Source organism: Cervus canadensis, chromosome 6, assembly GCF_019320065.1.
Source record: "Cervus canadensis isolate Bull #8, Minnesota chromosome 6, ASM1932006v1, whole genome shotgun sequence".
NCBI lineage: Eukaryota > Metazoa > Chordata > Mammalia > Artiodactyla > Cervidae > Cervus > Cervus canadensis.
In genome coordinates, this window is record NC_057391.1 from 27321955 (window position 1) to 27333349 (window position 11395).

The following is an 11395-nucleotide window of genomic DNA, read 5'->3' on the forward strand; positions in this document are numbered from 1 at the left end:
AGCTCACGGATTGAATGCTTTGCTGCCTGAGGACCTTGCTGGTATCAGTGTGAGTCCCCAGTGCACCCCCCACCCCACCCCCCCGGCCCAGAGCCCAGCTCTGTGCCTGACACAGCGTAGAAACCCAAAGTCTGCTGAATCAATCAAACAACTCAGAGTCAGTTGACCTTAGTCCCTATTTGTTGACTGTGCCACTTTCAGCTTTTCATGGAAGCTGAGTCTCAGTCCCACCATCTGTCAAATGGGAATGATAATACTGACTCCATATTTACTTCACAGTATTGTTGTTAAAATAAGATCATATTTGAGAGTTTGTCCTAGTAAGCAAAGAAATCATTCTTATAATGCTCTAAATTTAATTTTTTAATTAATTTTTTTTAATTTTAAAAATTTAGAGCCTCAAATTTTAAAAAAATTCACATACCTGTGCTTGCACATTTATTAAGATGTACCCAAGTGAAAAGTGTCGGCTCCTCCTCCTGGATACCGTCTCCTTTACTGGTGTGTAACAATGCATAAGGGCTGACTGAACTGCATAATAAAAATCAAATGCCAGCTTTTTATAGTCCTGGCCAAAATAGTGCTACCCAAAACACCATTTTAAATTGCAAGAAATCAGAGGACATTTCATTCATTTGCTTTTTATTGTTGTTGACACATACACTTCAATTTTAATGCTCACTGCAGATCCACATTTAAAGGGGGAAAAAAGGCTCTTACCCTAATTTAGCAGAAAGCAGAGCTATTGGCATGAAGGACAACACAATACTAAAATACATTTGCTTTTCGTCCATACTTATCTAAATTAGAAACATGCTTCCCTTCACAGGGGCTCTAACAACACACGGGCAGAAGCAGTACCAAGGCGGTCTAGCAGGTCACATGAATTTCCACACTGCGTCGTCACTTTACTCTGCTTCCTTATCTTCATCTGAAAAATGGGGGACTGACTTCTTTGCAACAACATTGTCCAGTCTCTGTCCTTGTAGATATGGATTGACACTCTGAAAAATATATAATGGTTTAGAATCACACGTGAATACCAGATACAGACATCTCACAGAAGAGGTGAACAGAACTCTTTCTCACCTGTTGGGTTAACTAGGTAACAGTGGAGCCTGCCACCTACCAAATGATGGCTTCGGTGCACGCATTAATGCCTCAGTGGCCAGAGAAACACTGACTGACAGATGTGTCTAATTATGTCTTTCACACAACTGTTTCACACAACTCATTATCAGGTGCAGCTTGGTCCCACTCCCTTTTTTGGAATAAAGATTTGAAGTGAACCAGCTAATAAACCCTCACTATTAACAGATACAAAGCCTCACATGAAACAGAATTAAATCATTTGACAAGAAGAATGTTCTCAAGAAGAGGACGGAATGGAGCCAAATGGGAAGAGTGGTCCGAGATTACCTGCTGCTGTGACTGACTCTTCCAAAGCAGCCTTCCACTTAAAGAGGACTCCTCAAGGGCCCTAGTTTTCACCGTCACCTTCTCTCAGTCAAATTCAAAAGCCGAAGGAAAGGAAATTATACAGAAAGCTTCTGTATTTATTATTATTTTTTAGGATGTATAAAATGGTGATATTTTGTTTTTAAATTTTTTTACTGTAGTATAGCTAATTAACAATTTAGCTTCAGGTGTACGGCAAATACATATATCCACTCTTTTTTTTTTTAAAGATTCTCTTCCCATATAGGCCATTACAGAGTACTGAGTGGAGCTTCCTGTGCTATAGAGCAGGTTCTTACTAGTTACTTATTTTATATATACTAATGTGTATAGTGAAAATTGCTCAGTCATGTCCGATTCTTTGTGACCCCATAGACTATACAACCATGGAATTCTCCAGGCCAGAATACTGGAGTGGGTAGCCATTCCCTTCTCCAGGGGATCCTCCTGAACCCAGGTCTCCCACATTGCAGGTGGATTCTTTACCAGCTGAGCCAGCAGGGAAGCATCATGTGTATATGTCAGTCCCAATTTATTCTGTCTCCCCCTTAGTCCCTGGTAACTGTAAGTTTGTTATCTACATCTGTGACTCCAAACTACAGAGGTATTACCTCATCGGTCAGAATGGTCATCAAAAATCTACAAACACTAAATGCTGGAGAGGGTGTGGAAAAAAGGGAACCCTCCTACACTGTTGATAGGAATGTAAATTGGTACATCCACTATGGAGAACAGTATGGAGGGTCCTTAAAAAAACTAAAAATAGAACTATCATATGATCCAGCAATCTACTGTTGGGCATATACCCAGAGAAAAGCATAATTTGAATAGATACATGCACTCCAAAGTTCATTGCAGCACTATTTACAATAGCAGGACATGGAAGCAACCTAAACATCCATCAACAGAGGAATGGATAAAGATGTGGTACATACATACAATGGAATATTATTTAGCTATAAAAAAAGAACAAAATAATGCCATTTGCAGCAACATGGATGAACCTAGAGATTGTCATACTGAGTGAAGCAAGTCAGACACATAAAGACAAATGACACATGATGTCGCTTATATGTGGAATCAAAAAAAAGAGTGCAGATGAACTTATTTACATAACTCCTTTATTTTTGACTCAAGACTCCACTGTCTGAAATTCTTTTCAGCTGTTGGTATTCTGAATGAGTCAATGTTTTTCCATTCCTTCTTTATTTTATATCTATTTTCTGAGGTTTGGATTTGAACTAGGAATTGGAGTTTTATAAGAGTATTTAGCAAGCAGACAAAAATTCAAGTTTTGAAAGGTATTTGTTTATTGACGTTGTCTTCCAACAACTAAACACAAATATAAGAAAGAACTGTAGTTACAACATATCTGCAATCCCATGGCACCTCTAAGCCCCACGGATGAATGGAGGCATTTCACAGGGGGTCTCTCTTGCCCATGGGACATTGCCTGCTATGACTTTTGAGCAGACATTCTCCTAAACAGAAGGCCTGGAATCTGAGTTTAGTATTTAAAAATGTACTTCCACATTCTGATAGGTAAAACTATGAATGATGAAAGGCCCAACTTATCCTGCAAAAATGCATCATAAACAAGCTGAGAATTACAAAGTATGCAATGTTCTCATTGATCTGAAAAGTGGTATGTTACCAAATAACAGTACTTTGCTGGAAAGCATCTTTAAAATATTTTAAATAACTACTTTTTTTTTTTTTTTATTCTTTCATTGATATGAATCAGCCATGGATTTACATGTATTCCCAATCCCGATCCCCCCTCCCACCTCCCTCTCCACCCGATTCCTCTGGGTCTTCCCAGTGCACCAGGCCGGAGCACTTGTCTCATGCATCCCACCTGGGCTGGTGATCTGTTTCACCATAGATAGTATACATGCTGTTCTTTTGAAATATCCCACCCTCACCTTCTCCCACAAAGTTCAAAAGTCTGTTCTGTATTTCTGTGTCTCTTTTTCTGTTTTGCATATAGGGTTATCGAATAACTACTTTTTTTATATTAGGAATTGTCAACTAGAATGGCCTGGCTTAACCCAGAGAATCATTTCAGAATCTCTGGCTAGGTGGAGCACATATGGACTGAAAAAGTATAATCAGTACTATAAGTATTTTTTATTTTTTTCTTAGTAAAAATATATTCTGAAATTTCTAACATATTTAAAAGGATATGAGATATTCATTTAAAAGTATTTTTTCTAAGCTATGTTCTTTAATGTGATTTTGGAGCATTTAAAAAAAATTGATATTGACATATAGCTGATTAACAATGATGTGATAGTATTTCAGGCGGTGAGCAAAGGGACTCAGTCATACATATACATGTATCCCTTCATGATAGTCATGTTTATCAAATACAGGAATAAAGGGCTGACAAACTCTTTAAATAAGATAAATAGCAGATCTCAAATATTAACAAGGTATCTCCTAAGAATTAAAAATTTGAAGCCATTTAAAAGGTCATTTATTGACCTTTCCTTCTTGAAGCAACTAGGAATTCAACTGGATTTGAGCAAATTTAGAAAGCTACATAAAACCACCCAAGGCTCTGTTGTAATTCTGGGGAGAAGCCATCCTGGTAAGGGACTGTCATGAGATCAAGTCCTTCTGCCCAGACCTAGGCCATAACAAATGAAGCAGGCAATGAAGGAACTGAATTAATGAGGAAGTAAGAGGAGCAATCACTTGAACTTCTTTGATAAATGTCTGAGTACTGAATCCTACATACAAGGTTAATAATAATGATGACGTGTGTGCATACTCCGTTTCTCAGTTGTGTCTGACTTTTTGGTGATCCCATGGACTGTAGCCTGCAAGGCTCCTCTGTTCATGGGATTTCCCAGGCAAGAATACTGGAGTGGGTTGCCATTTCCTCCTTCAGGGGATCTTCCTGACCCAGGGATTGAATCCTCATCTCTTGCATCAGCAGGCATATTTTTTACCACTGAGCCACCAGGGAAGCCCAATAGTGATGATACTTAGTTTTAAATACCTTCTGAAGAACTCAAGGCACTTAGATATTTACCTTCTCCCTTGGGTGAGAGACTGGGTAGGTTACACAGTTGCTATTTCACAACTGATAGAACCATTGGGATTGGACCCCTGCCTCTGATGACCTTTGGAAACCCAAAGCAGATGCTGAGCTTCACTGGAGAAAGCCCTGATTTTTCATAACAGCAAGCCCATAATTTCTTCATGTTGATTTGCATACTGGAAGGAGTGGTCAAAGTCATCAATCAAGATGGGAACATGATCTGAGGTCTGAAGACAAGGGAGGTAAGTTCTGTTTCTCCTCCAGACCTGAGAGGGCCCTGGTTTATGACATGGGCATGGATCTTTGTAGATATCTGAGAATAGGAAGAACTTGATACCTCTGGGTCAAAGTGACCCTATTTTCATAAATTCTCAGCCTTTCCTATGTGGAGTAAGATGAAGCCAAAGCAAAATCCTTTATAACATGTGTCCTAGCCAAACTGAGTTTTGGTCATCACCGGCCTCATACAAAAATGACCTAAATCATGACCTGCAGTCATTAACCAAGGCAGGCCAGGAGGAATAGTGAGCCAGGAAGTAGAGACAATTAAAGCTTCATGCTAAGATACCCATTTCAGTATGGTCGTTGTTCTTATTTGGAAATGCCCTTATTGTACTATGGGGAGACATTCAAGCCCATCTTACTGGTAAATTATATGTATTCTGAGCTCCTGGAATAGAATTTCTTGATGTTCTCTCAAGACCACATTACACCCTTCAGACCTTCCCTGCCACCATCTACCACTGGAGACTGTAATCATCCAAGAGAAATCTCTGAATAACCCGATTAACTCTCTGAACATCTGTTTCCAAAGCAAAGCTTTGCTTCTTGAATAGAAAACTGGCCATGGGTCTTCTGTATTTTGTCAGGCAGCACAGGGGCTGCCTTTCTGTTTTGGGGGCCTGAGGAATTAATGCTGAGTCCAGAAAACCTACACCTCTTCAAGCATTCTGACTAGATTTGGCAAAACTATTCAGAAAGGCCACAATGACCACTGTCCAAACTCCCCAATTTTGTCTGGATCCAGGTACTTCCTATTCTAAATACATAGTCAGGGGCCTTGCGTGTATGGTTTGGTTTATATATTTTAACTAAGATGGTTACTATCTGGCAGCACTTGACTATGGAATAAGCAGACTTTAACTTTTAAAATATGATTTAAAAAAAGAAAAAAGGCAGGTGGGACTTCTCTGGTGGTCTGGTGATTGAGACTCCATGCTGCCAATGTTGTAGGCAGAAGCGGGTTGTGGGAGGGGCATAGGTTCGATGCCTGGAGGGGGAACTAAGATCCCACACGCTGTTCAGTGCTGCCAAAATTTTGCTTTTAAATGGCAGGTGGCCAGGCAGTTTTGTCTAAAAAGGCACCAACCACCAGCCACTTGTTCAGTCTCAACACCATCAAACACATTGGAAGCCCAGAGTCAAGTGACATCAGCTTTGAAAGAGGAATCACTATAGTGGCTAAATGAACAGCGCCTAGGGCAGCCCTGGGATGGTGAATAGCTAGCCCTGCAAATGCCAGTCAGTAAACAAATAAAATGGATCTAGTAGATTTTTACATCCATCTGGCCGAACCAAGAAAAAAAGTATGCAGAAGGAATGAGATTTGTTCATGTCATCTTTTGCCCCTACACTTCTTCAAAATTATTGCCTGGAGCAGGCAGTTCAACACTTCCTGCTTGGTTCGAGTTTTTATGTAATTGATGCAGATGGATATGTGGCCTATAGATCCTTGGAGGAAGGACATACACTCCTGTGCTCCCCACATCCCTATCTACACCCACGGGTGAGATGCAATTGGCTTTTTGTGAGTGCAATGATGGTGGTGGATTTGCCACAAAACTTACTGTGCCAGATGAATAACCAAAAAGGACCTACTGTATAGCACAGGGAAGTCTGTTCAGTGTTACGTGGCAGCCTAGATGGGAGGGGAGTTTGGGGAAGAATGGATACATGCATATGTATGGCTGAGTCCCTTTGCTGTCCATCTGAAACAATCACAACATTGTATAGTAACGCCTGTACTCCAATACAAAATAAAAATCAAAGTTAAAAAAATTAAGCTTGTCCAGTGGGAAAAGATGGGGGAAGAAATGGGAGGAAGGGATAGTTAGGGAGTTTGGGAAGGTCATGTACACACTGCTATATTTAAAATGAATAACCAACAAGGACCTACTGTATAGCACATGGAACTCTGCTCAGTGTTATGTGGCAGCCTGGATGGGAGGGGAGTTTCGGGCAGAATGGATACATGTATACCTATGGCTGAGTCCCTCTGCTGTCTGCCCGGCACTATCACAACATGGTACAGTAATGGCTATACTCTGATACAAAATAAAAAGATTAAAAAAGAACTTGGTGTGCCACTAAAAATTACATGCTAAAGTCTAGAGAAGACACAACAGAAACCAAGGGCAGACTTTCTAGGCACGGTTCCTGTCACCAGGGACCACTGTTCAGCCTCGCCCCCATGCAGGACTGTACGTGTAAGGACTCTGCTACTTTCTGACCTCCCAAGGGTAACAGCCTGTCAACTGCCCCACTCAGAAAGCTCTCGGCATCCCCCAGCCTCACAGCCAGTCAGACGTTACCCTCCGCTTGCGTCTCTGTCCTCCCTTCATCTTCTCATAAAGGAGCTTCTTGTTCTGGAGTCGAGAGAAAAGAAAACACAAATGCAGAAGTATGGATCACATTTGGTCAATGGGCTATTATATCCTTGGTGTGTCCCCCTGGATATTTGCATACACATATTTTGGAAACAAAACCAGATGAAAGGAGTGTCGTGTCAGAAAGATAGACCACAAGAGAAAAGCTGGTGTTGTCCAGCTTTTAATAAAGTTCTCTGCGATGCCCCAAGGCACACCCATGTCATCAACAATCATATAAATCAGAAAATACGACATTCTAACACACAAGGGGCACTGGAGACCCATCTCCTCACTTTGAACAGCCTTTGTTTAAAGCAAACAGTTTTATCTTATTTTACTTTAGTATCTAACTCCCTTTTTATGAGCTGTACACATAAACTGTTCTCTAGAGGAGTGTCTGACTATTAGCAGCAATCCTCTATGTAAATAAACGAAACATCCGACTTCTGCAACCCTTCCCCTTGTGGCTTGAGTCAGTGTCCCCAGTCAAGACAATCAGAAAACCATTTGGTCTATAACATTTTTAATAGAGTGAACCTTTTAAAAACTGCCAAAAATCTTCTTGGCAGAAGAAAAGCTATGTTGCTGAGGGGGGTGCAGGACAGGCACCGTTAACACAGTTTGTATAAGTGTTTCCACATATTTCTGGATTTTAAACACATAGTGGATTTAAATGAGCTATAGAATATCACATGCATGTTGAATATATTTCCCTTCTATTGGGATTATAAGAGACAGGACACTTAACCTGAAGAGAGGAAATGGGGAATTGGGGGCGTTCTCAAGTTGTTCACTTTTTAAAAAAATTTTTTATCAGAAGGTAGATAATATATAAAAGAGGTGATTCATCTTACTCTAAAATACCCTGACATTGATTTTTTAAAAGAAGAAGATGACAGAGTTCTGGTAAGGAACAAGTTTATACAACCCTTGTATCTTCTGAGCTGTTTGGATATCAAGTTCTTTTTTTCATGGTAGATTTGGAAATGAAAATGACAAATACCAAGAACGAGGTCAGAATTTTCATGTTCATTAAAATCTACTCCACCCACAATTTACAATGTGTATCTCTTGCCCAACCTCAACTATGCACTGAGGCCGTGCCAGAGTGTCAAGGAGCCTCCACAGCCCCAAGGATCGGTCCTGGCCGCAGCCTGAAGCTCATGCTCACTTGGAGAATTGATGAGTTTCATCTCAGAAGGGAGAAAAGTGCAGATCATTCACTCGAGGAATGAGGGTACTGCTGTAAGGCTCAATCCTGCTGTCTGTGCCTGCCTTTCTGTAGATGGAACAATTCCTGGTGAAAGAGAAGGTCCTGGGAATTCATGCCAAAGCTGGGGACAGGGGTTGGGAGATAGGGGGCCATGAAAGAGGCTTCTGTGAATCACTGGGATCAGCTGCCTGAGCGGGAGGGAGGGCACAGGGCCCTCGAGCTGGTACCATGGGGTGGGACAGCCAGCCAGCCATGGTTGAGGTCCACTGTGCCACCAGCAGGGTAAAGACAGCAGCATCTTAGTTACTCCCCTTTAGAAGGCCAGGGTTATACTCATAAGAGCCTTCATTCAAAGAGAAAAGGAAAGGTACTGAAGCCTTCCTCTCAAAGATGGTCCCTGTGTTTCCCTAAGAGTGCAGGTAAGGATGAGCCAGATGCTTTCCCACCCCTGCCTGCCAGTGACCTTGGCATTCCTGATTAGCCCTGCTATTGTATGGATTTGAAGGCAGGGATTGACAGGTCTCCTGTGGGTGAAAGAAGTACAGAAAGCCGATGAGAAGAGACCAGCTCCCCTCCTCACACCCATTCCCTGTAGATAGGGTGGGGAGGGGGAGCAGTGAGCCTGTTTTCCATGTGAGTAGCAGGTCTGAGTTCACAAAGAGGGCTTTCCATTGTGCCATCAAGATTTTGGACAACTGCCCAGATCTTGGTTTCAAATTCCATTCCTAAATGGAACCAGGGAGGCTTCTTGGAGAAATGTCTGATTCCAGAGCTAGGGCAGGGAAAGTATAATGATGAATGAAGTTGAGATATCTAATTGGGCCAGAAAGTAAGGAAGTGCTCAAAAAGTGATGAGACATGGTGAAAGGAAAGAAAAGCCAGCCTACAGAGACTCCCACTGGCTGAATCTAGGACAGTTTGAACAGCAAAATAAATAATAGTAGGAAAAAAAAAAATAGTAGGAAACAATGAATCTATACTGATATAAAAATTTTTTTAAACATGGGGGAACAGGGGAAACTCTTGCTTAGAATAGAATGCCAACCAAGAAATGCTGAAAGAATAGTAACGTTTTTAAATAAATCACCATTTTAAAACTACCATAGTTATCATTATTCTGGTGAGTGCCATCAGTAGATATTAAAATTGTTAGTTGAAAGTGTAACAGGGACAGAATACTTATACAGTCTTGAAGTAAATCCCCAACCTAGATAGCATATTAAAAAGCAGAGACATTACTTTGCCAACAAAGGTCCATCTAGTCAAGGCTATGGTTTTTCTAGTGGTCATGTATGGACGTGAGAGTTGGACTGTGAAGAAAGCTGAGGGCCGAAAAATCGATGCTTTTGAACTGTGGTGTTGGAGAAGACTCTTGAGAGTCCCTTGGACTGCAAGGAGATCCAACCAGTCCATCCTAAAGGAGATTAGTCCTGGGTGTTCACTGGAAGGACTGATGCTGAAGCTGAAACTCCAATACTTTGGCCACCTCTTGTGAAGAGTTGACTTATTGGAAAAGACCCTGATGCTGGGAGGGATTGGGGGCAGGAGGAGAAGGGGACAACAGAGGATGAGATGGCTGGATGGCATCACCGACTCGATGGACATGAGTCTGAGCAAACTCCGGGAGTTGGTGATGGACAGGGAGGCCTGGCGTGCTGGGATTCATGGGGTCGCAAAGAGTCGGACACGACTGAGTGACTGAACTGAACTGAACTGAAGTAAATCCCCACAGATTAATTATTAATTTCAAAGGGAAAAATAGTAACTTTATACTGGAGAAAACTGGCAGACACCACTTTGCCCAAGTCACCACCAACTCTGGGATAAACTGGGCTCAGGCATTTCCTGAGGGGAACACTAAGAACATATCAGAAAGGCACAGCTCATGACTAAGGACATGGAAACATGAGAGAAACCCAAACTGAAGAGCATCTGACTCTTCAGAGACAATGAGGGCGAGAAAGACAGGGAAAGGCAGAGGGTCCTGTGCCTCATTTCTCCCATGGCTCAGGTTCAAGGCTCAGTTCAGCTGCATCCGGTTAAGGAGGGAGCCTCTAGTCACCCAAGCTGCTGGTGAAAAGATGTGAAAAGCACTTGGAAAGGAGAAACATTTGCTTTTCAAGGCAACTTCGTCCCAAGTGAGTAACCCTCAGTAACGAATGTGTGAAGGAGGGGTTGGCTGACATCCATGGTTGCCAGCTTTTGTCTATGACAGCTCCAGGTGACATATCATCTGAAAGACAACCAGTTGTAGACAGGACTGGACAGAACCACTGTACAGGACACATGATGAGTGCTGAGCCATGGAAAGAAAAGGAATTTATCCAGTTTTTAGAGAACTCCTAGAGTCCAGTGTTCTGGTTCAAATCCCAGTTCTGTCAATGATCAGCTCCGTGGGGTTAGGCAGGCCTTTTAAACTCCCTCTTCATGCATCCCTGCTTAGTCGCTTCAGTCCTGTCTGACTCTTTGCAACCCTATGGACTAGAGCCCACCAGGCTCCTCTGCCCATGGGATTCTCCAGGCAAGAATACTGGAGTGAGCTGCCGTGCCCTCTTCCAGGGAATTTTACAACCCAGGGATCAAACCTGCATTTCTTACATCTCCTGCATTGGCAGGTGAGTTCCTTTCCACTAGTGCCACCCGGGAAGCCCTTAAACTCTCTAAGCCTGTATTTTCTCATCTGTAAAAAGAGCATGATAGGGAAGGCAGACTGAATGAAATTAATTCACATATTTAGCACAGTGTCTGGCACACAGTATGTGCTCAACAAATATGACTACTTACTGTCTTATAAAATACAATGACTATTATCATCTTTGTATTCCCATCACTTAATGCAGGGCCTGGAAGGTATATGATATGCATTTAATAAATGTGTCTTGATGCATTAACAAAGACAGAGAAATGCAGGAAATTAGACAGACGCTGATACTTATGTGAATCACTACTCAAGACTCAACTGAGCTCCAGCTAATGTCAAACACAGGGAAACATTACTAGCAAAAAAAAAAAAAAAAAGAATCAGGA

The 11395-nt window shown here is 41.8% G+C and overlaps 1 protein-coding gene across 4 annotated transcripts in view; it reads right to left on the reverse strand.

Annotated features, from left to right (window-relative positions):
- Window positions 1-625: 625 nt before the first annotated feature.
- Window positions 626-11395, reverse strand: part of LOC122443346 (neuroendocrine protein 7B2) — a 57932-nt gene continuing 47162 nt past the window's right edge. For 2 of the 4 annotated variants that reach the window (XM_043471399.1, XM_043471398.1), the window contains exons 5-6: window positions 7099-7152; window positions 626-1004 (exon numbers count right to left, since the gene is read on the reverse strand). In XM_043471399.1, the coding sequence (XP_043327334.1) occupies window positions 909-1004; window positions 7099-7152 (150 nt within the window). In that variant the 3' untranslated portion in view covers window positions 626-908. The remainder of the gene's footprint in view (window positions 1005-7098; window positions 7153-11395) is intronic. The other 2 variants (XM_043471401.1, XM_043471400.1) reach the window with 1 other exon arrangement.